The sequence below is a fragment of the Jaculus jaculus genome, chromosome 4 (genome assembly GCF_020740685.1).
Source record: "Jaculus jaculus isolate mJacJac1 chromosome 4, mJacJac1.mat.Y.cur, whole genome shotgun sequence".
Taxonomy (NCBI): Eukaryota; Metazoa; Chordata; class Mammalia; order Rodentia; family Dipodidae; genus Jaculus; species Jaculus jaculus.
In genome coordinates, this window is record NC_059105.1 from 56406563 (window position 1) to 56433819 (window position 27257).

The following is a 27257-nucleotide window of genomic DNA, read 5'->3' on the forward strand; positions in this document are numbered from 1 at the left end:
TTCAAAGTGGCCACTGTTCCACATGTGCCTTTATATATAAAGCAGGATTCATGGAAGGGAGTTAAGAGTACACTGAAAAACATGGCCGAGACTCTGAATAGGGCTGGAGTTGAAAATGAAATAAAGTATATTGCTTTTAATGCAAATTGCCTCTATAAAATAGTTCTTTATGAAGAAATACTAGAGAGCAGGCTAAAATGATAAAACACCAAACACAATAAACAATCTTAAATAAATAATTGGAAAAACTGACTTTTTATTCATTGATTTCCTTTGATCAACTGGAAATTTTACTATTCCAAACAATCTGAAATATAACTAAACAAGTCAGTTTTGTTAATTTCAAAAAAAACCCCAAAAATTATGACTTTTTGAGTCTGAACAATTCAGAAACTAAGATATCCCATTCTAGATCATTTATTATTGATTTTTTAAAAATAACCAGTTATTATGTCAATATTTATCTGAAAAAAGGCAGGCTCTCTAGTTAACTTATACCTGGAATAACCAGACAAGCTATGAGATATGGTCCACCAAATTTAAAACTACTTTTTCCTATTTGAATAGTGAAGTTGGACAGGACTGAAAAACCACTCACAACAGAGAAAAATCAATGAGAATAAGTGATACAGATGAAAACAGAAAACCCAGAAGGTTAATTTGTAAATATAATTAAGATGCCTCAAATAAAAAACAAGAACAAAAACCAACCATCAGTAGGAACATTTTTATGAAAATAATTTCACAAAATGAACACATGTATCTTTAAATACAGCATCTAAATAGCTGATACACTGGGGATCCTCTATAATGCCCAGATAGCAATTTATGGAATTTTTATACTTACAGTTGCAACTTTTTTCAATTGTGAGAAATTGACAGTATTTCTTCACTTTTTAGAAGAAAACAAAATTGAGAATCTCTTTACTATAACAAAATATGAAAAATAGAGTATCTGAAATAGATTTATTTTTATTTATTTGTTGAGCCTGGATAACTGCAAACCAAGTTCTCTCTTTTTAGGACACCTGCAAAACTTTTAAGTGGAAAAAAAAAAAAATCACTGTATAGCATGAGGCTAGTAGACCAGGCACACTATAGATCAGACACCCAAACCTCAATTTGGAGGTCAGCAAGCTAGGCCCATGGACTGCATTTGGACTGGAGAATGTTTGGATGACTGAGCTAAGAAAGGTGTTTACTTGGAAACAACAAAACAATGCGATAAAGAACTGAGAGTGATCTGGCTCATTACAGTTTGCAGCCCTTCATTTATTCCACACAGTGTACAGAGTCTGGGCAGTGCAGTGACAAGTCCAAGATACTGTTCCCTTCTTTCCACCGCAAGCACACTTGACATTCTAGAAAGGTATCTTCTGCTGTTTCACATTCTTTTCTTTCCAAGTTGGTCTTTACCATCAAAGTTCATCCTGTGTTCATAATATAAAAGTAGATGAAATTACTTCATGTTTAAAACAAGGTATAAAATAAAATTCTGCCTTTAAAATACTACTCACTACTCTTACTGACCGGCTTATATGAAACGTACCTTGGCTACTTGTAACAATGTGGAAGGGCAATGCCACAATGGTAGATACCACAACATAACATTGTCTCCCCAAATATTTATCTTGGATGTTCTTTAACTTTATTCCAGTTAGTAGTATTACGGTTTACAACTAAAAATGTTTATTATGGTAAATATTTGAGTTAAAAATCAAGTTTCAAAGTAACCTGAAAAAATTAACATAGCCACAGCACTAGAAAAACATGTATGTTCAGAAAACGAAGAAAATACAGATTGAAAACTATCTTTTTTTCTCCTTTTAATATTTTTACTATTTAATAGAGGGAGAGAAAGAGAGAGAGAGTGAATAGGTATGCCAGGGCCTCCAGCTACTATAAACAAATTCCAGAAGCATGCACCATCTTGTACATCTGGCTTATGTAGGTACTAGGGAATGCAACATGGGTCCTTAGGCTTCGCAGGTGAGCACCCTAACTGCTAAGCCATCTCTCCAGCTCTTTTTTTTCCTTTTAGATTTAGGTAAAATACATGGGAAGTGGGCTGTAAGTCTTTCTCTGCTGGGCCTGCAGTTAACTGTGACAGCAGAAATTGTGCTAATGGGATGGCTCCACAGAGCTCAAGCCCTTCAGCTGTTCTCCTGCCCCTTGCTCTATTAGGAACATTAAATCCAAGATACTTACTATGTGACTGTGTTAAATGTCAAGCAACATTCTGAGATATTTAAGTATGACCAAAGTGGCACAGATTTCCAAGTAGCATTCTACAGAGTAACAGGGAAGAATTTATATTGCTGCTTAATAAATTCCAGAAAGGACCAAAATGAATACGTGCCCAAAACAGTATGACTAGACCAAGAGCTAAAGAAAAGATGTTGGCTTTCTAGTACTTTTTATTCCTAATCAATGCTTGTTTATATTTCAGTAAAATTTAGTTTATGGCAGTACATCAACTTTTTTTGTGCACAAGTGTGTTTATTCTGCATGCATTTTCATCTATGTGTATACTAAATCTATGGAAGCAAGAGGTTGACACGGTGTATCTTTCTTAATCACTTGCCACCTTATTTTATTAGACAGGGTCTCTCACTGAACCTGGAGTTTGCTGATTGGGCTACACTAGCTGGTCAGTAAACACTTAGGGGATACGACTGACTCTATTTCCCCAGTGCTGGGATTATGACTGGATGCCACCACACCCAGCACTTTACATGAGTACTGGGGAAGGGACTCAAATCCTCTAAAGCACCTCTCCAATGTCATAACAAAAAACTTATTATCATGTACTTCATATATAATGTGAAGATATATATTCAGTAATAAAACTATCATCAAAACCCAAATTTTTAACTTTTTAATTTATTATTTTATTTATTTATTTTATTTTTATTTATTTATTTATTTATTTTTTGGTTTTTTTTTGAGGTAGGGTCTCACTCTAGCCCAGGCTGACCTGGAATTCACTATGGAGTTTCAGGGTGGCCTCGAACTCACGGCGATCCTCCTACCTTGGCCTCCCGAGTGCTGGGATTAAAGGCGTGCGCCACCACACCCGGCTAATTTATTATTTTAAAATATTTTATTTATTTATTTGACACAGAGAGAAAGATACAGAGAGAGGGAGGGAGAGAGAATGCATGCTCAGGCTTAAAATGAACTCCAGACACATGCGCCCTCTTGTGCATCTGGCTTGCATGGGTCCTGGGGAACTGAACTGGTCCTTTGGCTTTGCAGGCAAATGCCTTAACCACTAACCCACCCCTCAAAATCCAATTTTTAGATCATTTTTCACACTTGCATGTTTTCAAAATTTACCATACCCAAACATGGATTAATACTTTCTTTTAGGGGTGAAAGATCTATTGTACAGTTACTGTACAGTTAGCTATACCAAGCTTTGTTTATCCACTCAGAACTTGGTGGACAGTTAAGTTTTCACCTTTTGTTATGAATGATGCTACTGTAAAATCTCTATGTAAACTTGTATGTAAGGATAAATGATACTAAGCATTTCAGTCTTGAGGATATATCTTTCCTATCATATTTCCTCAAAGTTGGATTTTCTCCCATTTTTGAGTCTTCACACACACATACACACACACACACATGAAACAGAATACATTTTGGTAACTCGCCAGTCAGTTCTAGGCTTAACTCTCACCTTACTTCTCTTTCCTTGGCTCTGGAGACTTTCCAATTTCCCATCGATTAAGGCAGCAATTGTTTTTGCATCTCTGGAATTTATGTGCTCTTCCCAAATACTTTTCTAAAATTAAAATAAACCTTGTTATTATTTAAGTACTTAATCAAAACATGGCATTTCCATCTAAGGAAAGTGGTAAATTATGCTTTAAGGATATTTTGTTTCAAAGCTTTCTTCAAGTAAATAATGCTGCAAGAGCACTTAACCCATACCTGAAAAAAAATTAATAAATATATTGTTATGGAAACATAAAAAAATAATTTCTGGGAAAAATACCTCACTGAATTTAAAATACTTAAATATCTATATTGATATGAGAAAATGTGCCCAGAGGATCCTGACATCATTCCAATTGACTAGGATCATTAGCAGTGACAAAACCCTGTCTGACCATAGTGACTGTCTCTCCCACTTCTTCCCAGGGTAGAAGCAGGACAGTGCATCCAGGCTGCTCACAGAGCTGGAGCCAGTAGTTTCCATATTCCCACTACGAACCCCCAGCCTTAAGTTTTGTCTATGGCTGTTTGTAATTACGTCGTGCCAATCACTACTATGACATGGCCTGGCTGTGCTTTGTACTTCCAGCTTACTTAGTCTGGAAAGGGACATCTGGGTAGAACTTTGTCCTCTGGACATATAGCCTGGCAAATTCTGCTCATCAGTGATGCTTTCTTAGTTCCATTCTAGCTGAGTAAGATCCTAATTTATGCCAGCTACTTATTTTGAAAACTGAAAATTAAATTTTTTAAGTATTTGAGACAAGGTCTTGGTAGCCCAGGTTGACCATGAAACCCCAATCCTCCAGCCTCTACAGGGAGGCCAAGAACAGAGCAACTGATGACAAAAGGAGTGAGGATTTTAAGAGCTTGCTTCACTGTGGTTCTATTTACCTCAGGCTGTTAATTCTGAGTTGGCTTGCTGACAATTCAAATCTTCACTAAAAACCCTAAATCTGGAGCTGGGTGTGGTGGCACATGCCTTTAATCCCAGCACTTGGGAGGAAGAGATAGGAGGATTGCCGTGAGATGACACAGTGATTTCCAGGTCAGCTTGGGCTAGAGTGAGACCCTACCTTAACCTTCCCCAAACAAACAAACAAACAAACAAACAGACTCCCCCCCCCCCAGTCGCAGATCTGTGAAATTCTAAATTTCTGAAACTCATCATCAAATTTAATTCAAAATATATTACTAGCTATTAAGAAATAAAATCAAATATTAATCTGACATTTTCCTTTAAAAAATATAAAACCACTTCAAATTATTTACTTTGAATGTTTTACCAGACAACACAGGCAAATATCTGTTTCACTTTGTATCATTCTTTTTCCACAGGAAATAAACCTCATTACTTTGAATCTTTTTCAGCAACATGAGGTACTGTGGATAGAAATACTGAAAACAGGCATTCTAGGTAGCCATGTATGTTACTGGGTGCTCTTGGTGACATCAATATCTACTACCACCTTCTAAGACAACTGACCACAGCAAGATTGGATCAATAATTGCCTCATGAGCTGTGGGTCACTGACTATTTCCTGAAGGAAGCTGCTCAGGTCTGCCTTTTTTATTTTGCTCTTGGCTGGCCGTCACTATTGCTTGTTGGCTCTTCCACAATTCATAATGTGCAATATGAAAAACAGGAAACGTGAAGATGTAGAAAAAGGCACTACTCAGAGAAAATCCAATGCAAACAAAAGCTCTGTGTACCTTTGTTCTCTCATAGTGATAAAATTTAACCGTTGGGTAGGCTTTGATTCCTGCTTTCTGGCATGTTTGGGCATAAGCCTGACAGTCTACTTTCCCAGCTCTCACTTTTCCTTTCATCATCTGAAAAAAGAAAAATAGATGTTTTGTTATATTTCTCTTTGGAGTAAGTTTTTCCACAGGAAATAAACCTCATTACTTTGAATCTTTTTCAGCAACATGAGGCACTATGGATAGAAATACTGAAAACAGGCATTCTAGGTAGCCATGTATGTTACTGGGTGCTCTGGCAACTATACAGCAACAAGATACAAAATATTTCATCTCTTTGTGTATTTGAGATTGGTCACTTTAGAAGCTCAATGGCTCAGTGGAACAAGCACTGGCTGTGCAAGCATGAGGACCAGCACAGTTTAGATCCCCAGAGCCCATGGGAATACTGGGTTGTTGTGACAGCCTGCTTGTAATCTGTGTCAGGAGTAGAGACAGAGGAGAGAGTTGGATAGACTAGTTGAACTGGTAAACATCTGTTCAAGAGAGAGACCCCGCCTCAGTAAATAAGGTGACCACAGGTAAAGGAAGGCACCTGACATCAACTTCTGGCCTCCATGCATATGTGCACCCACATCCATGCAAACATGCATAAACACATGCATGGACATCATATCACACATAGATACAACAACTTCAGTTTCAATCTTCCAATTCAAATAAGAATGACTTTAACTCCAGACCCCCCATATTGGATTCTTACTGTGCATATACAGTGACTCTGAAAACCAGTGTGCGAGCATGTGTCTCTGTGAAGGCCACTGACACTTCAAAGTGCTGACCCTCCTTTTCCTTTGCTGTTGGCATTTATCCTAGTCCCATCTCTTGTTCTTTCTTTCTCCAGCATGGAGATCTCCTTTACTCTCAAGTTGTAATATCCAACGAGACCCTCTGTGAGCATGCATCTTTTCACTGAGAACAGTTTCTTGGAGATGTCATGTATTTCTATGCTGAGTACTTCCTTGACTACGTCATTATCAACCATGCACTGTCCTGTTTTAGCGGGCATGAGCATGAACACCTTAAACAGAATATATGAAATTAACCCTTTCCTTTCTGTCCTGTTTACTAAGTCAGAAGCTGGGGTTACTCTCCACTCCTCTCCTCTATCACAGATATTAAAGCTTGTGCATTCCTACATCTCCCTTGTATTTGTCCCTTCTTTCTATCACCACCACCCAATCCTGATTCAACTTATCCTCTCCAGCTCCAGGAAACTAAATTATCTTTGCTGCCACTGGTTGGCTTCCCAAGGCTACAACAGTAGACACAAGTAGACTAACTTATGCTACAGTAACAGCAACACCCTAAGAATAAGAATGTATGCAGACACAGACAGGCAGGCAGATATACTCAGAATGAAGGTGAGGGAAATCAAAAACTGCAACTTAAGTTTCTGTCATTTACAAAATGTTTGCTTAATATATTAGTTTACTTGTATTTTCAATTGCTTTTTGTGGGCCCCATATTATTTTTGGTGCTCTACTACTCAGAAAAACTGTGTAATTCCTAAGGCAGTGTGCTAGTGTAAGGTAAAGGCTAAACTTCCCCCTTACCTATGTTTGGCTTCAGTTTTTCCTTTTCCCTTCCATACTTACTTGCTGGCAAACTTGGCTAGCAGTGGAATTCCCAGCAAAGTCCAACTCTCTTGTTTCTCTGTATACTATAAAGTAATCTTTCTTTCACGTGCCAAGCTCGGTCATTTTTTTTTTTTAATGTATGTGTAGTGCACGTGTGTATGCGTGAGTGTGGAGGCCAGAAGTCAGAATCAGGAATCTTCTTCAATCATTCTCTACCCTTACTTTCTCGGACAGGGCATCTTACTGAACTTGGAGCTCACTGACTTGGTTAGAGTAACTAGGCAGCAAGTCACAGGAATCCTGTTTCTACGTCCTCAGCGCTGACCTTATAGGAGCATGCTGTCACAGCTGGCTTTTATGTGGGTGCTGGAGATGGACATTCAGGTTCTCATGTCGTGCACAAGTGCTTTTACTGACTGTGATCTTCCCAGCACCCTGATGTTATGTATTTTTTTGTCTCAAGTACTAACTTTTGTATGGGAATGCCTTTTCCATCCTTCTGCTTTGACTCTGGCTTCATTCTCATTTCATTATGGTGATTACTCTATTGTTTACATGTATTTATTTTCATTTTTGTAGCAGCAACACCTAGCATAATGACCTTCACTTGGGCCTTGCTGAGTCAATGACCCTCCCTCCCCATGCTTAGTTTTATGCTATACTAGATGTAGTTATGGTATGAATCTTATACTTTGGCCAGGTTTTTATTTATTTATTTATTTTTATTTATTTATTTGAGAGCGACAGACACAGAGAGAAAGACAGATAGAGGGAGAGAGAGAATGGGCACGCCAGGGCTTCCAGCCTCTGCAAACGAACTCCAGATGCGTGCGCCCCCTTGTGCATCTGGCTAACGTGGGACCTGGGGAACCGAGCCTCGAACCGGGGTCCATAGGCTTCACGGGCAAGCGCTTAACCGCTAAGCCATCTCTCCAGCCCTATTTTTTGCTTTTTGAGGTAGGGTCTCACTCTGGCTCAGGCTGACCTGGAATTCACTATGTAGTCTCAGGGTGGCCTTGAACTCACAGCGATCCTCCTACCTCCTGAGCGCTGGGATTAAAGGCGTGTGCCACCATGCCCGGCTTAGCCAAATTTTTAAAGATGATGGATGAGAGTAAGAGAATAATCTGACAAAAGGAAGCATATGAAAACATTAAGTAAAGTAGAAAGAATGGACAGCCTATTATTTGAAGGGCCAGGGAACAACTAAAATAATCTTTTATATCTTCTAGCACTTGTGAAGAAATCCCTCTGCTGAGACATACTCCTCTGGCTTGGGAAGCTTGGACTGGTGGAACTGGTTCTTTCCACTAATGCGTATGTGTACCAGTACAAGGTTTCTTGCATTATCTAGGCAGGAGGCTATCAATCTGGACTAGTCATTAATAAGGCTGTTGGGACACAAAGAAACACCAAAAACTCAAGGTTGCATTGAGTGCATGTGTTTAGTTCAGTTCTATAAACGCTGAGTTAGGCTCTAGGGCTACAAAACCAAGTAAGATAGACCTTTGCCCTCGGTTTTACCGAAGAAACATATTCCACAAACAATGTGCAATGTATGCACATTGATGCAGCATACACAATAAAGGTGAAAAGCAGGGGACAGTAAAACAGTGATGATACTGGAGCTGGCTTTTGCAGGATTAGGAAAAAAAAATTCAGAAATGACCAGGTTAAGGACATTTATAGAGAAGCGTCAGCCATGTATATAAGAACCTATGCTTAAAGACCCTGGAGTGTTGTGTTGGGGTGGGGGGACATAGGCAAATGTTCAGAAGCAGGAGGGAACACAGATCAGACATGGAGTGTACATTGGGAAATTTTGCTAAAGGCCAGTCTAGGACACTTTAGAAGGACTGCTAGCATTGAAGGCAGTTTAGAAAGAGATGCCGAAGGCTTGAAGACAGAGCTTAGCCATAAAACTGGATGGATGACAGAGTTGAAGTATAAATGCAATACAGATTTTTAAAAAACTGAGGCAACTTTTAATAATTAAGAAGTGTTTTTATGATGTTTTTATTTAACTATTGAAACATGCATGTGAGTACAATTTATTTGAATACACAGGCAATACTTACTTACCCTGGCCAAGAGTTCAAACTCTGGAGCAAAATTTTGGCAAGGTCCACACCAAGGAGCATAGAAATCTATCACCCAATGACTTTTCCCTTGTAAGACTTTGTCACTGAAAGTCTGAGGTGTTAAATCTATGGACACCTGAGGTAAAAATCTGCAGCAAGAGATTTAAAAAAAATTTTCATTATATAAAACCAAAAGACATAATTGAAAATATTGTAAGAATTTTAAGTTAAAACTGATTTTAAAGAATAGCAAAGTATGATATCTGCTCTATGTTGGTAAATCTAATCCTTTCCCAAGTAATTTAGGAAGTTGGAAACTTAACTCAGAGAAAGTGTATTTAAGCACTGACATTAGAAGGTTAACAGCTTTAAATCTACTTTATGGAATGATATATCTTTTAATTACTCACCCTAGGCCCCAGATTCTCAGGGAATATGCATCCCTATTCCAGCCATTGTAACTACTGAAAGAATAAACAGTATTTTCTGTTATTGTGTATGTTCAGAAAACCATCTTATTGTAGCAATTGAAAAAACAAGCTTCACTGATGAATTTCATGTCTAGCTTCTCTCCTTTCTCTCTTCCTCTCACACACACACAAATACCAATGACATTCTTCTTACCCCTCCCCCCAAAAAGTTGGGGGAAGAGGTGCTGGAGTTAAAAGCCAGGATCTCATGCATGCTAAACCTACACTCTTAACTGAACAAAATCCCCAGCCCTAGTCTTCATATCTTTTTGTGATGCAGAAAATCCAGAGTGCTTAGCTATTTGTTGAATACCACAGATCTACTGGAACATCAAAACTCAAAAATGTCTAAGGCTTTAGTTTAAAAACCTTTATTAAAGTTACTACTTTCAACCCTCCCCCCACCTTCTGTTTGAGATAAGAATCTCATATAACTCAGACTGTCCTTGAACTGACTATGTAGCAGAGGATGACCTTGAACCTCTGATCCTCCTGCTTTCACACTGGGATTACAGGAGGAGAACATTATGCCAGGTTGGGGACCAAACCCAGGGTGGTATGCATGCTAGCAAATACTCTATCAAACAAGCCCAAATTCTCACCTACTCAAAAGATTCATGTCAAAAACTACCTTAAGTATACTTTTTGTGACCCGCCCACCATAGTTGTGATACTTCCCTCTTTTGAAATCCATTTTTACACCTTTAATATTGACCATAATCTACCTTTTGTTTTTAACTTGAAATATTACAGGGTGGAGTAGAGACAGTATAAATATTAGGACAGTTCTGGGTCAAGAGTGTGACCTGGGAAGTTTTCTAAATACTAATGATCAGTTTCCTTCTCTGAAATAATAAAGAGCAGTAGTTCCTTCCTCACAAAATAGGTCAGAGTAAGAATCTCAGACAGGAGCTGAAACCAAGTAAGGTCTGGATAAACCTCTTGCTCTAAGACTTAGTGTAAAACGTCATGAACGGTTCTAGTGTTTGCTTCTCCCATCTTCTGAAGTGTGCCTGCACATACCTCTAAACCATGGGGGCCTCCCAGTAAATTTTCACTAGACTAACTATGATTATAATAAGTGTCTGCAAGCTTGAGAGAATACTTACTGATAGTGATTAGCTTTATTTGACTTTTGGGGATAAAATCTTATCTCAGGGTATCTTTGAACATTTTCTTGGGAACAAAAAGAGTGATACTGTTGGCAGTCCACACTGCCCACATTGATCAGTCCAGTTAATGTCTGGAAAAGAATAAGAACACATGTATCAGTGATTGAGATAAAACTATCCCCATAACTTCTGATATGTTATAGTAATTGAAATGATAACGAATAAGGATTTAGCACAAAATAGGTCAATTATACTAATGAATCTAATTTTGGTCTATGGTCAAACTTTTCAGTTACTGCAGTTTAAATAATTGGCTTCATTCCTTTATTATATGGGAAAATGTCCTGAAATTCAGTTTAAGAAACCAACTTATAATACTCTTTGCAATAATATTTCAAAAACATCACTTTTTTTTTTTTAAAGGGAGCCAAGCACATCATTGTTGTGCAAGGGCAATACTAATCTCTGTATTGTTCCAATTTCAGTACTTGACTTACACTTACTTAGAAACTTTTCAGAGCATAAAACATACAACCTTCAATGCTAATATACTAGAAATTACTTTACATGTTTTTGTTTTTCAGTCTTGGATAAATATAAAATATTTGCATTTTCCATTCTGGAATTTAAGTCATTTGTTTCCACTGGCATATTTTATAATACTGAGTCTATTTGTAGGAGATTTTCTTATTATAAATGTCTCACTGCTTAAGGTTATTATTTATTTAACTAGTTTATTTAAGACAGAAGCTTTCAATGTAACTCAGGATGACCTTGAACTCATGATCCTCCTGCCTTGGTCTACTGGGTGCTGGGTTATAGTCCTGATGCCCCACTTCTACTTGAACTTTTTTTTTCCCCTAAGTCCCACAGTACTATGAGGAAAGGCTATCTGTAAGTTCTAAGAATAAAGTGGTAGAAAAAAATTTAAACCGAAAATGACTGGGTTAACACTAGCAACAACTTGGTCAAAAGTATAGCAGATGCCACCCAAAATAAAGGTAGATTATTTGCTGTAGTTTTCATACCAGATAAAAGTAAAAGTGGGATCTTAATAGTTTGAAAAGGCATGATAACATATAATAATAATCTAAAAATAGGTATAAACTGTATTAATCAATACATTTTTATTTGCGTTTATTTATTTAAAAAATGTTAATGAGACAAATCTTTATTTAAATATGGCAGAAGATGAAAGGGAAGAAATAGAATCCAGAAAGACAGGAGAAACACATTAGAGAGGCTGTTAAATTAGTCCATTTAAACAGTCTTCTAAAAAGTTTGATTTCAAATAAATCATTAACAACTCATTTATCAGTGATTAAAACAATACTTGAAAATATGGAATACTTCATGAATTTGCATGCCATCCTTGTGCAAGGGCCATGCTAATCTTCTCTGTATCGTTCCAATTTCAGTACATGTGCTGCTAAAGCAAGCACTAGTCAACACAGTTTTAATTTATTTTTATTTTTTATTAATTTATTTGAGAGAGAGTGAGGCAGGGGTGGGAGGAGGAATGGGCATGACAGAGGCCTTCAGCCACTGCAAATGAACTCCAGACACATGCCGCACCTTGTGCATGTGGCTTATGTGGGCCCTGGGGAGTTTAACCTGGGTCCTTTGGCTTTGCAGGCAAGCATCTTAACTGCTCAGCCATCTCTCCACCCTCAATAAAGTTTTGAAATAATTCTGTTAAACAGTTTTAGTAAGTGAGATATTTAAAATAAACTATACCATACCCGGGCCATTCTTTTCCATTCTGGCATTAAGATTTGACATGGGTGACACCATGGAGAATAGAAATCAACCATCCAGACTTCATCTTGCTTTCTTTGTTTAACTAGTTCGATGAAAGTGGTGGGTGTGAGAGAGACCACTGAAGGGTTTCTGAGATCCTAAGGAAAACATACACTATTACAACAGGTATTATTGTTCTTATACTTTGGCAAGTTGCTGGTTTATGCCATTAGAATGTTCCTCTTTTAGAGAAAATGAAAATGACTCTAGATTAATGTTCTAAATTCAGATTTGCCATTAGTTCTCATCAAGGCGCATTTCCCCCTACTTCATCTCTAGAACTACCATAAATCTGGAAAGAAGGAACTTTAAGGCTAGAACTAGGTAACATCATCAAGTTCCGAGCACTGACCACATGGCTACGCAGGCCTCACAGGTTTGCTATGTGACAAGGGCAACCTATTTGGCAAAGACCCAATAACAGAAGATATTATATAACTCTAGAGGTTACATACTCCAAACTGATCGACAGCCTCAGCCAACATCAGGTAGTACCAACAAAGAGTTCAGTTTCACCAGGAAACCATCAAAACAAAGAGTCATAAAATACAATAGTGTAGGATGGTCAATCAATGGGTAGGAATTAGGTAGACTTTTTCATTCCTTGGAAGGCTCCTGCAATTATTTTAATGAAGACTACCAATGAGAACAAAGGAGCAGCTATAGCAGACACAGGTGGCTTCAGCACAGGATGCTGAAACTAAGGCTTGGCATAAGCTGCCCACTTTGGATGTAGTGCTCATAAAAAACAGACAAGGGGTGACAAGGCTTTAGTGCAAGTGAGATTTCATGTTTTCCATGAATACTTGTCTACTATGCAGAAGACACTATACTAGGTATTACACATGCACACACACACACACACAGTGGTTCCTTGCCAGAAAACAATGTTTTGGCATGAAAAGCTTTTAAGTCCCATTATCTGATATTCATTCAAAGTATACAAATAAATTGAAGGATTTCAACCCACAGTCTGTACAATACCTCTATGAACTCTAAGATCTGTTCAGCAGAGTGATGCCCCTCATACTCATGAACACTGGACTGGTTGAACACCACTGTTGTTGGATAAGCCTGAATGTTGTACTGTCAGGAAGAAGAATATAAATTAACTAAAGATGTTACATTATTCTGCCTATTTGTTTTAACTTTGTAACAGATTTCTTTAAAGAGTAAGATTTTCAAAACCCATTGCCTAATTACGTGATAGAAAGATTTTAGGTTAACCAGATTTAGCAAAGAAAATAGATTCAAGTTTGTAGCGATGAATACCTCATCCTTACTTATAGCTACCATTATCCATAAAACTCAAGGGCATCAGAACAAGAGACGTGAGCATGAATAATTCTATGTGTGCTCTCTTTCCTCAATAAGGTAGGAAGAGGCTAACAGCTGGTGTTATCTCTAGCTTCAGTCACTTTTTGAAGTAACAGTATATACTCAAGCAAGAATCATAAATCCGACTCCAGGAATAGGATCTCTTTTAATTTTCTACTCAAGACAGTCTTCAGGGTATAAAATGCCTAATTTCCTCCTCAGAATTTATATGGGCATTATCCTAAGAAGCATTGCTCTAAAGTTATACCTTTTAGTTTTCAAATGTTACAAAGTGATCCTTGTTTGTGGACTTGTGATTTGCTGCAGGTAACCTCATTTACAAACTGGAATTTTTGACTAAGTCATAAATACTTTTATATATAAAAGCATTATTGATCAAAGTTTTGAATAAAAACAAAGAATTCATTAGATTAATGAAACTCAAGCCAAGATTTTATAAATGTTTATTACTCATTTATTCCTCAGAATTTTATTCACTAGGTAAGATTATAAAACCTACTTTACATATAATGCAACTGAATACTGAAAGGCTAAATAAGTTCATCAATGAGAACCAACTAAAGGTAGTGAGTTGTGTGAACTGTGGTCTCTATTTCACGTGACTCCAATGTTGCAATTTAAATCCTTACACTTTATTCAGTTGGATGATATTTGGTGACTTGAGATAAAAAGTAGAAAAACTAAACGAATGTGAATAAGGTTACATTTCTAAGAGTTGCACTGACAGTCTCAGACTATATCATAGGTAGTGTCAACAAGGAAGTTGACTTTCCTAGAGAACAATCAAAATACACTGTAGCTGGGTGTGGTGGCACACACCTTTAATCCCAGAAGTAGGAGGATCATCGAGAGTGCCACCCTAAGACAGCATAGTGAATTCCAGGTCAGCCTGGGCTAGAGTGAGACTCTACCTCAAAAAACAAAACAAAACAAAACAACAACAACAACAAAAGTCTGGAGAGATGGTTAAGTGGTTAAGACAATGCTTCAAAGCCTATGGATTGGGTTTGATTCCTTAGTACCCACGTAAAGTCAGATGCACAAGGTGATCCATACATCTGGATTTCATTTGCAGTGGCTGGAGGCCCTGGCATGTCCATTCTCTCTCTGTCTCAAAATAAATCAATAATGATTACCAAAAAGAAGAAAGGAAATATGCCTCTTTGTACTTAGGTAGCTGCTGTAAAACCAATCTACAGATGGCTACTCTTATTTCATCTATACCTCCCCTTCTCTTCTATTCTACTCCTATCCCAATAATATTTTAAAGCACATTCCATACTTCAATCATAAGTATCCCAGTGTTTAAAATGTGAGGGTTTTGCCCTATATAGCAAAAGTTCCACTTTCATAACTAAAAAATTAATTTCTTGAAATTTGATACCCTGTCTGTTCAAATTTTCCTATAATCTTTCTTTCTTATTTATTTTAATTTAATTTATTTATTTGAGAGAGGAGAGAATAGGCATGCCAGGGCCTCCAGCCGCTGAAAATGAACTCCAGAAACATGTGCCCCCTTGTGCATCTGGCTTATGTGGGTCTTGGAGAATTGAACCAGGATCATTTGGCTTTGCAGGCAAATGCCTTAACCACTAAGCCATCTCTCCAGACCCTCTTTCTCTTTCCTTTTATAGTTTGCTAAACTTTAAAGAGCCCTTCCCTTCCTTGTGCCACTGAATGTAGTTTGCCTGATGTGGCTCTCTGCACACTGGGACTGTTAATGTGCACACACAGTGTCATTTGGCTTGTACTGTGTATTTTATTTCCTATACAGCAACAGATCAATTTTAGGATTAATCTTTCTTTAAATATTTTATTTATTTGTTTACTTATTTATGAAAGAAAGAGAATGGACGCACCAGAGCCTCTAGCCACTGCAAATGAATGCCAAACACATGCACCACCTTGTGCATCTGGCTTTATGTGAGTACTGGGGAAGTGAACCAGGGTCCTTAGGCTTTAAAGGCTAGTGTCTTAACTGCTGAGCCATCATTCCAAGTCCAGGATTAATATTTTTAAAATTAAATTTTTTCCTGAAACTGAAATGTGAAGATTTGCCTAAGAAAATATTCTTATGTAAACAAATGTTTCAAAAAGCACATTCATTATTTGAATTTTTCTGTCAATGACACTTAGTAGAGTAACAGGAAGATATCCAAAGGATTAACACTTACAGACTGAATCAAGTTACAGAAATATAATCATCTAAATAAGTAGAAATCATATAAGTATTTTATCAATGAACCACCTCTGAGTTTTAGACTTGTCTACATTCCAACATATGCACTATCTTCTTTTAATTTCATCCAATCATGGCTTAGCATCATTTTGTAGATTACACTAAAGTCTTCTAATACTGGACTGCCAATGACCTTTATTTTACAAAAACATTCATTTTTGTACTTTGCCTTACCATGTTACAGAGTCCTTCATGAACTGTGCAATCTAGTGTACCAAATTTAAGCTGACCATAAAGAAGTGTTGATGCTTTACGTAACTCTGGCAGCAAAGCTCGGCATGGTGGACACCACTGGGAAAGGAGAAAAAAAATAATCCCATCATTGTTTCTGCAACAAGCCAAGAAAGGCAAACAGTGCTGAATGGCTCATCTTGGTGAATCCTTGATCTAAGGAGGGCTGTCATGTCAGTACTCAATTAGAAATAATACACATCAGTGGCCAGTACTGAAAGACACAGCTCTAGTACTAATGAGTCAAGGTCATCTAGAAAATACCTCTTTGCCAGACAAAAAATATGAGTGGTGAACTCTGACAAAGTAACTCACAGGGGCGAAAAAGTCCACAAGCCATGGCTCTTTGTCACTGGCAGGAAAATTTTGAGGTCCAAGCGTCGTGACATGAGAATTAACACTTTCCTTGGCAAATGCAAGTATATCATAGAGGATCTTCTTTCCTTTGAAATTGGGTAAGAGAAAACATTAAACTCTGCACTGTCTTTCTAACCCATAGAAACATTTCATTTTCCTTTCAATTCCCTTTTTGAAGCCCAACTGTGCACTAGATGTGTCTACTTCTTGTCAACTCTTCACTGCATGGTACAATAGTCAATCAAAAGTCATCCTTGACCTTTTCTTACTCTTCCACACATCCCCCAAATCACCAAATTAGACTGCATATCACCCTGGTGTCTTAGAGATCTATCTACTTGTCTTTACCACTGCTAATGCAGGCTTCTTTTCTCTTCTTAGAGAGGTGACTATTAGACTTCTGCCTGGACTCCTTTACCTCACTCACTCCATCTTGTTTTGAATCCATTCCATGCAGTGTTACTGTTAGGGTTTTCTTTTTGTGGCTTTGCTCACAGTTCCTTCAACTTAAAGCATTTCCCCCAACCCCTCCGCTTATGTCTATTTGTTTTGGTAAATCATGCATTTTATGCTCAATTCAAATGTCACCTCCTGACCTATGATATATACATATATGTTTGGTTTAATTGCAATATATGTAACAGGCATTAAAATAGTTTTCATGTTTCCTTATAGATCTTCCTCTTTTCCCGCTTATATTGTCCTTTAAATATTTTGAGAGTACAGTGCCTGTCTTACAAATCTATAGTCTAGCATAGTGCTTGGAAGAATGTGAAGTTGAGCTAACAGGCAGTCTGTGAATTTCAGTAATACACTAGCTGCACTGCAGAGGCTGTGTGAGTCTTTCCCAACGTTTGTCCTCTTTCAAGACAAGGACTCTGATATCTCCCCAATGCTAGAAAATAAGACTGCATATGGATGTAAAACTAACGTCCTAGATAAGCTGAAATGCAGCGACAGACATAACTGCAAGAGAGAAAACAAAGCTGTTCATTAGTGGAGAGGCCTGGAAGTCTACTACCATAGCAATGTTGAACAGGAGGCTTTTCCTGGCTGGGCTGCTGCCCCAGTACATGCTGCAATGAAACTGCAAGCGCTGTCCACTTCTGCCAACAAGGGAATCCCTCACTCCACTGCCATGAGACTTTTTTTTTTCTAAAACCATAATTTACTATTGTACAATATATAGTTCAAAATGTCTTTCCTCGTATTTACTAGTGAGAAAATTACAATAAACCTATCAAAAAATACTCCAAAAAGAACAATTAGAAAATTTCTACTCGAAAGTTAAGATGAACTTTTCTCATTTTCCCCATTCTCACCATGATGGATTTCATATTCTTTGGTTCCTTGTCCTTTAAATACTGCTAGACATGGCTGAAAAACATAGAGATGACTACATACATCTGGTGCAGAGGAGCAGTCAAACCTCCCCACCTACAAATTGGAGAGAGAGAAGGATGAAGCTAGCAAAACAAAGCTTATCCTATAGTCATAAAGATAATTCCAAAATGATACTAGTTACATGACCCTGTTTCTCAATAGAAGTTAATAGTTATTAAAATGAGATAAAGAAAGAATTTACAGTAAAGACTGAAAGGTAATTAAAGAATGCTTCCTGGAGAATTAGAAACCTGACAGGAAAGTTTCAAGAAAATATGAGTTCTTTCTTTAAAACATTTGCACATCATTCTCACCAGCACTAGGACTGCAAGTCATAAGACAAATCTCAGCAATTTGAAAAAATTAACATATGAATCTTCTCAGATCAGTGAAATTGAAGTAGTGATCAATATAGACAATGGAAAATATACAAATACATGAATGCTGATCAACCAGTAAATCATTTAAGACATGTAAAAGAAAAAAGGTATGTGGGCTGGAGAGATGGCTTAGTGGTTAAGATGCTTGTCTGTGACGCCTAAGGACCTAGGTTCAATTCCCCAGTACGCATGTAAGCCAGATGCAAAGGGGGCACAAGCATATAAAGTTCATTTGCAGTGGCTGAAGGCCCTGGCGTTCCCATTCTCTCACCCCCCCCCCCCGTCTCTGCCCTTCTCTCTCGAGTAAATAAATAAAAATTAAAAGAAATACTGAAGAAAAGATATGTAAAAGAAGAACTGAAGGTTCTGGAGTTGGGTGTTGTGACACAAATCTACAGTTCCAGAGCTAGAGGCAGGAGGATCACAGGTTTCAGGATAGGCAGTAAGATCCCATTTCAGAACTAAAACAAAAGAAATTCAGCCCCCACACCTAACAAAAACCAACGAACCAAATGAAAGACTTCTTTTTTTAAAAAATTAATTAATTAATTTATTTATTTGAGAGCGACAGACACAGAGAGAAAGACAGATAGAGGGAGAGAGAGAGAATGGGCACGCCAGGGCTTCCAGCCTCTGCAAACGAACTCCAGACACGTGCGCCCCCTTGTGCATCTGGCTAACGTGGGACCTGGGGAACCGAGCCTTGAACTGGGGTCCTTAGGCTTCACAGGCAAGCGCTTAACCGCTAAGCCATCTCTCCAGCCCATGAAAGACTTCTTGAAGCAAAGAAAAATGAAGATATAAAGATACAACATATGAGATCTATGAGAAATAACAAAAGTAATGCTAACATGGTAATTTATACATATATAAAGAGGTTAATACATATGAGGGTAACTTATACATATCTAAAGAGGATAATATATGTATAAATATGTGCATAACAAATAAAGGTGCTGGAGAGATTGCTCGGTGGTTAAGGCACTTGCTTGCAAAGCCTAACAACTCAGGTTTGATTCCCCAGTACACATGTAAAGCCAGATACACAAGATGGTATATATCTGTGACAAGAGGCCCTGGCATGTCCTTTTCTCTCTTTTTACTTGCAAATAAATAAATTAATTAAGAAAAAAATCTTACTTAAAAAAAGACCCCCCCAAAAAAAAAAAAAAAAGAGAAAACCTAAGGATCCACCTGAAAGATCTAGGAGATCAATAAAGCAAGTCTAAAATCAGTAGAAGGAAAGAAATAATAAAGATCAGAGCAGAAATAAATGAAATTGAGACAAAAATACAAAAGATTAACAAGACAGAAACTTCATCTTTGAAAAGATCAAACTGACCAGTCTTAGTTACACTAGTGAAGGAGACAAACAGGAAGTATATTTGCAGCATGCTAACAAAATGTATTTTTTCTTACTTGAATATGTTCATTTTTAAGCAGAGTTTTCAGTTTTTTCAACTCAGGGTCATGTGAATTTTGATTCTTTCCAAAGTAAAAAAATAAGAGCCAACGATGATGTGCCAAACGGTCCTTGAAAGAGACAAAGGAAAAGCAAGGTCAGAAAGGAGAGCCTCCCATCATCACCCCACCCATTACTTCAAATGCTATCTAAAACTTCTACATTTGTACTCTTATTTTGTAGTTTACTGGAAATAATACTAGGCCATCCATGACATGAAAGGTGTGCGAATCACTGAGTTATAAACCCTATATATATCTTAGAGCTAATAGGGTAGGGTGGGAGAAGTAAGAATTTTTTTAATTTAATAGAAATAACTACTTAAAGACAGCTCTGGGTTCAACAAGCAAAATGAAGCAACTGACTCTACCACTAGTTGAGTATTTCTAGCATTCTATTCACAAACAGTATTTTGTTGGTCTTGGTGAACAGCATCAAGAGTTCTATAAGCAAGAACATGAAGCTCCAAGTAAGACTCACAGTTACTTTGTGATCAACATCCTGCCTTTTCATTCCTCTTTCAAAAGCAGCTCACCTTCAGGACTGGAGAAATTTTCCAAACCTACAGAATCAGCTATTTTGATTCAGTAACACCACAACTTCAACAGTGGAATTTAACCTAGAACTGACTTATATGTACCCCTCTGACACTGCTATTTTAGTACTCTCTAGCAAGAAATACATCATGTTGACTTTAAAGTATAAGATTTAAAAATGTTACCATCACTTAATTATTAAGACAAATATTACCTCTAGTGAGTTTGCTGAAAGTAGTTCAAAGTCTGGAAGATTATGTATGATTTCCATATATATTTCTTTAGCATCCAATGAATTAATAAACTAGAACAAGAAAATAATATTGTAAACTTTTAATGTAAATATTAATTTGTCATATTTAATGCCTTTTTATAATTTCAGAGACTCTTTAAACAAACAATTGCACAAGTTAAGCAGTTTTGTTTCCAGGTGAAGTTTTAAAATAAGAATGTTATCAATATACTCATAAGGAAATTCACAAATCAAAAGGTTTTCTTTTTCTTTTTTTTTTTGAGGTAGGGTTTCACTCTAGTCCAAGCTGACCTGGATGGAATTCACTATGTAGTCTCAGGAGTGGCCTTGAACTCATAGCGATCCTCCTACCTTTGCCTCCCGAGTGCTGGGATTAAAGGCATGCGCCACCATGTCTGGCTTTTTTTTTTTTTTTTTTTTTAAACAAGCTCTTTATATTATATTCTTTTGGGATTCCCAAAGGATCACTTCATGAGTCCATTGTTACTTGCTTTGGTTCCTTGACAATTAGGTTGAGACTCAGTGTCCTCATTCATGAACACAGGGAGGCAAACTAAACCGGATTTCCATGGAATATTCAAAATTATAAATACCTATGCTCCAACCAAATCTAATAATGGTCTTTTTCAAAAAAAAAATCACAAAATACAATTATGTGCATCTATACAGAGTGGAACCACACATGAACATGCATTTGCACACACACACATACAAAAAAGTAGACAATTAAATAGGAAGTACTGAAACTCATGATACAAATGCCCTCATTTAATAAAGCATGCATTCTACAGCTTTGTTATTTAAAAGTAACAGGGAGGCTCAGGTAGGAAGTAGGAGGATTGCTTTGAATTCAAGGATAGCCTGAGACATAGTGAATTCTACGTCAGGTTGGGTTAGAGCAAGACCCTACCTTGAAACTCCACCCAAAAGAAAAAGTAACAGAAATGCCAGTTTAAAAAAATCCTTATAATGGATTTAAAATATTAATGTATATATCAAACAGAATGCTAGAAACTATTTACAAAAAAGTTCCATAATTATATAAACTTATTAATTTCCTTTCTCACTACTTACAAAATATTACTACTTTTGATGTGTGCATATATAAATGTGTGTGTGTGTGTGTGTGTGTGTGTGTATGGAAATTTCCTTAAGATTATTCATACCAAAATGCTGTTTTTGTCTTTGTTACTTAAAGTGGCTCCAGGAGGAAAATAAGCAGTTGTACTTGCTGTAATGTCCAAACTATTGCACAGGTTGTCCTGGGTAGCACAGTCCATCCATCCAACATTAACAAGACCATCCTAGCATGGAAACAAAAAGCATACATATATGGTAAATGAAAGAATTTTTTAAAGAGATTTACCTTTGCTTAGCTAAGCTCCCAACATTTTAATTATAAAACTGAAAAAAAAATTTTTTTTGAGGTAGGGTTTTACTTTAGTTCAGGATGACCTGGAACTTATTATGTAATCTCAGGGTAGCCTCAAACTCATGGTGATTCTACCTCTGCCTCCCAAGTACTGGGATTAAAGGCATGTACCACAACGCCTGGCTAAAAGTGAAAATTTTTAATAGTGCTCAATAACTAGATAATAGTCCCTTTTCCCCGCCGGTTTTTCGAGGTAGGGTCTCTCTCTCTAGCCCAGGCTGACCTGGAATTTACTATGTAGTCTCAAGGTGGCCTTGAACTCATGGCAATCCTCCTACCTCTGCCTCCTGAGTGCTGGGATTAAAGGTGTGCACCACCACACCTGGATAATAGTCCTTTCTGGATATTAAACATTAAGTTTTATATTTCTTACAAAATTTACAAGTATATTTACAATTTTATAGGCAGTAGGCTCTTCAATAATCTCTTTTAGGTTAAAATAAAATAAAAAACCCTGACTTGTCATTTGGTTTAAAAAAAAAACTTGGCTTATCATTATAAACTGTACTTTCACTAGCAATTACTTTATCAGATAATTTCTGTGTCTATAATGTACATATAAATTAGTATCTCACCAGTTTTCATCTATTGGGTTGAGCTCCTTTAATGAATTCTAAAATCTTATATAAAAAGCACATTTTTTGTAACTTCAGTTGCTGAAAAAAATTTCACAATTAGGCAAGCTGGTAAACACAAAGTACTTAACAGACACACAAGTGAAAGCTCAGAAAGATAAAGAACAAAAAATGGGACAAACTGGAACTGAACTAGCTAAGAACCTTCTATAATCTGAAATGATACCCAGTTATATACTTAAGAAATCCAGTAAGTATCAAAGCAAAGTAAGAAAACGGCAGGTAATATGTAAATAATAAAACTTCAGAAAATGAATGGCAATACCTCAAAAGTAGATGGTGCTATATGCAATCACATGTAAGTAAAAATTCAACTTTACATGTGAAGTGAAGTATGTACTTGGGCTGGTGATGTACTCTGCATGCCCAAGGTCCTGGGCTGAATCACCAGCACCACATACACACACACTTGAAGATATATTCAATTTACTGCATGCAGAAATTAAATAAAAAAGAAAGAAACCAACAAACATAGCAAACTGCAGAAATAATAAGGAATGTGTGCCCAAGATCTCTTCCCTTGTCTAAAATTTGGATTCCCCAGAGACACTGTAACCTTTGTGGGATCCACTACAAGGATGAGCACCAAGAGAGTGAGTGAGCACAAAGGAATGGAATGTAAAAGCCCATGTGCTCAATCCAAAAGACAAACAGGAAAACAACAAGATTATAACAACAACAGACAAACAAAAAGATCAAAGTGAAATGGTAAATTAAAAACCTATCAGGAGGAATACTAAAATGTCAAAAGACAAAGAATATTAACTGGTAAAGATCACATACACATTTCCTACCAACATTTACCAAATCAGTTAAGGCTGATTTGAAGGCAAGGGGCATTACAGGAAGAGAATTTACAGAAGTCTGTGTGTTTATGTATGGATTATAGAATTCACTTTTACAAATGCATATATTTATGAACATTTATTGTATGTTAGGCATAAAACAAAGCTCAACATCCTGAAAGAAAGGAACCGTATTCATTTACCCATGATGGAATTAATGCAGCCATAAATAATAACAAAAAGCCTTGAGAATTCTCTCTATATTTGGAAATTAAACACAGTACTAAATAACTTATGACTTCAAGGAAAATAAAAATGAAAGGTTAATAAAAAGTTACATATCAGCCAGGCGTGGTGGCACATGCCTTTTAATCCCAGCACTTGGGAGGCAGAGGTTGGAGGATCACTGAGAGTTCGAGGCTACCCTGAGACTTCATAGTTAACTCCAGGTCAGCCTGGACCAGAGTGAGACCTACCTTGAAAAAAAAAAAAAAAAAAAAAGCTACATATCAAAATATAGAACACGGAGCTGGAGAGATGGCTTAGGGGTTAAGTGTTTGCCTGTAAAGCCTAAGGACCCCGGTTTGAGGCTCAATTCCCCAGTACCAATGTAAGCCAGATGCACAAGGTGGCTCATGCATCTGGAGTTCATTTGCAGTAGCTGGAGGCCCTGATACGCCCATTCTGTCTGTCTGTCTCTGCCTCTCTCAAATAAATAAATGAAAATAAACAAAAATACAACATAACTGAAGGTATAATTTGTAGTAACCTGTAATTTTAAATATAGTAGAAAGGAAAAGTCCAATTATAAATGACTCCCCTATGTAAATAATTTAGGACAAATTAAACTGTAAGAAAAAGGAATAAAATACTGTGAAACTCCATAATGTAGAAAACAGAAAATATATAGTTTGATAAACCTCTAGTCTGATCAAGAGGAAAGAACAGAAATGTACATAAACCATTACAAGAAGGTACAATGGTGTACAACAGTCATGAGGACACCATGCACATGGACACTATGCACATGCGTGCACCAGGACATTAAAAATTCAGCTGAAATGACAAAACCTTTCAAACACAGGAGTATAAAAATTCCTAAATACAGATACAAAGAGCACCCCAGGCACATATTACCTCAAAAAAAAGTCAGTTGATACCAATCACATAGAAATGCTTTCCAAATGCCAAAAAAAAAAAAAGAGAATTTCCAACACTGTTTCAAGGGTAAGATGCTCTTTCTCTGACAGCGCTTCAAATGTTCTAGCTTAACTACTCAGAGAAGACTTGGGGACTGGGTTCTAGTCTTTTATTATTTTTTAAAAATTTTTTAATTTTTATTTATTTGAAAGCGATGGACAGAGAGAGAGAAAGAGGTAGATAGAGAATGGGTGCACCAGGGCCTCCGGCCACTGCAAATGAACTCCAGACGCAAGTGCCCCCTTGTGCATATGGCTAAAGTGGGTCCTGGGGAATTGAGCCTTGAACCGGGGTCCTTATGCTTCACAGGCAAGCGCTTAACCGTTAAGTCATCTATCCAGCCCGTCTTTTATTATTTTTAAAGCTATCAAGTGATTACAAAGACTAGTGGTTTAATCATAAGGTGAAACAAGGGAAGTGCATGAAGCACAAGAATTTTAGAAAATGCAGACAGCAAGATACAAAAGGCACAATGATTATAACAGGTGGCTGCTGCCATAGTGTCAAACTGTGGCCATGAGCTAACCAGTCTGGCAAAACAGTTCATATTCTTAATATATGACAGAAGTCATGCAAGGGTCAGTGAAGCATAAAAATTCCTATTGTTTAGTGATGCATAGCTGAAGACAAAAAGGAAACTGAGAGAAAAGAGCCAAGATAATTCTGTGAGAAGCTTTACAAACTTGTTCTGCACACATGGTGTGTGAGTTTGTATACATGTGATGCATGTGTGTGCACATGCACGAGAGAGGCCAGACATTGATGTTGGGTGTCTTCCTTGATCACTCTAATTGGTTCATTTAGTTATCCAGATTGCTCCAGCACGCCATCTCTACTTGCCTACTGCTGTAATTACAGGCAGGCTGCTGTGCTTTCATGGAGTGCAGGGATCTGAACTCTGGTCGTCATGCTTGTGGGGCAAGTACTTTATCCACTGTGCAATCTTTCCAGCCACCAAGCATTTTGTAGACTTTAATAAGCTCCTTAAAACTCGAAAACATGGAGCCTCCAACACTAAGATAGTTATGGCACATTATCTTCTTACACATGAGTATAAAAGAAACAAAACCGAGCAAACCACCATGGACACATTTCTAAAGACAGTCATCTCTTTCAGAGCATCAGGTGGGTATTAAGGAGGGGTTCAAAAGTGGCCATTGCTTTCAAAGGAGGTAATGGTGTCCTGCATCAGGAAGACCTTGCACTGGGACAAGACGTACCCCGAACAAGGCTAGGTTAATGTGTGTGCTTTATTATCACATAAAGCTAATTACTGAAGAAAGAAAAGTTATAATCAAGTTAGTATTGCCTAAGAGTATAATGTGTAGGAAGTCTACAACAGTGTATAGTATGATACTAGCCTTTCACATTCACGATGTACTCACTGATTCACTGACAGCAACTTTTAGAGTCATGTAAGCTTCACTCACTGAAGTATTCTATTCAGGTGCATCAGTTTTTATTTTTATCATATTTTACTGTGTTTTTCTATATTTAGATACTAAGTACCACATCACAGTAACATGCTCTATGGTTTTGTAGCCTAGGAACAAGAAGTTACACTGTTGGGTCTGTCTTAGTATATTCTATGATGTTTCTTAACGTCAAAATTGCCTAATGATGTATTCCTTGGAACATATCCCAATCCTTAATACATGATTTTACATACACACACACACACACACACTGCGCACCTGAGAAATTAGTGTTGAAATGATTTTATTTAGTAGATATAAACATCACACCTAAGATATTGAGAAACATTTTCAAGTTCACACAGCACTTTTCCCATTCCAAAACTGACAAACTCCTATACCAGAAAGGGTATTTCAATAAAAGTAAGAGTCAATGCTACATACACTACATTCACCAACCATATAAAGTGAGCAAAAGAAACAGCAGACTAATGACAAAACACATAACTAGAAACATAATTAGAGGAATTAAAAACAAATTAAGTATCAACTTAGATGTGAATGACAATGAAAACACCAAGTTAAGATTTACTGAATGCAGGTATTTAGAAAGACAAGAATAGCTATGAACACAACAAAAAAAGACCACCAACAAATTAGATAAGTGTTCAAGACAATATTTAAAAGATGCTTAGGAATCAGCTCTCCATGTGCTTCTCTTTACAGGTGATACAGTTTTACAAAATGTGAGTGCTTACCAACATGCCACTCAGCCTGAGTCGTGTCTGGGAGGTCAAACAATCTGAGGGAAAAAAAAACGTTGTGAGGCTAACTTAAGTTTACCAAGACTGTTTCTAATGTCTTTTCCCATATTACCATGCTGGTGCTAAGACAAATAATTAATTGTACAGATAAAAACCAATACCTTTAGCATTCCCAAAACACACATGCACTCATTCTCTTACTTAATTTCTCAGGATTACTAGCTTTAGAAAAAAAACAAAGAACCATCATCTCTTAATCTTAAATTTCTCCTCTAATTGATAATCTCCATTATCCAGGAGATCTCATGATTTTGAGGATA

The 27257-nt window shown here is 37.1% G+C and overlaps 1 protein-coding gene and 1 non-coding gene across 4 annotated transcripts in view; both read right to left on the reverse strand.

The window, feature by feature from the left end:
* Window positions 1–1251: 1251 nt before the first annotated feature.
* Dnajc10 (DnaJ heat shock protein family (Hsp40) member C10) overlaps window positions 1252–27257 on the reverse strand; it is a 38386-nt gene continuing 12380 nt past the window's right edge. For all 3 annotated transcript variants that reach the window (XM_045147135.1, XM_045147134.1, XM_045147136.1), the window contains exons 9-23: window positions 26932–26975; window positions 21873–22010; window positions 20668–20757; window positions 19875–19988; window positions 18015–18129; window positions 16651–16778; window positions 16279–16395; window positions 13512–13613; window positions 12470–12625; window positions 10725–10858; window positions 9556–9609; window positions 9147–9294; window positions 5437–5556; window positions 3686–3790; window positions 1252–1430 (exon numbers count right to left, since the gene is read on the reverse strand). In XM_045147135.1, the coding sequence (XP_045003070.1) occupies window positions 1419–1430; window positions 3686–3790; window positions 5437–5556; window positions 9147–9294; window positions 9556–9609; window positions 10725–10858; window positions 12470–12625; window positions 13512–13613; window positions 16279–16395; window positions 16651–16778; window positions 18015–18129; window positions 19875–19988; window positions 20668–20757; window positions 21873–22010; window positions 26932–26975 (1577 nt within the window). In that variant the 3' untranslated portion in view covers window positions 1252–1418. The remainder of the gene's footprint in view (window positions 1431–3685; window positions 3791–5436; window positions 5557–9146; window positions 9295–9555; window positions 9610–10724; window positions 10859–12469; window positions 12626–13511; window positions 13614–16278; window positions 16396–16650; window positions 16779–18014; window positions 18130–19874; window positions 19989–20667; window positions 20758–21872; window positions 22011–26931; window positions 26976–27257) is intronic.
* Window positions 12063–12169, reverse strand: LOC123460380. Its single transcript, XR_006636945.1, has one exon. It is a non-coding gene; the product is annotated as a U6 spliceosomal RNA (small nuclear RNA).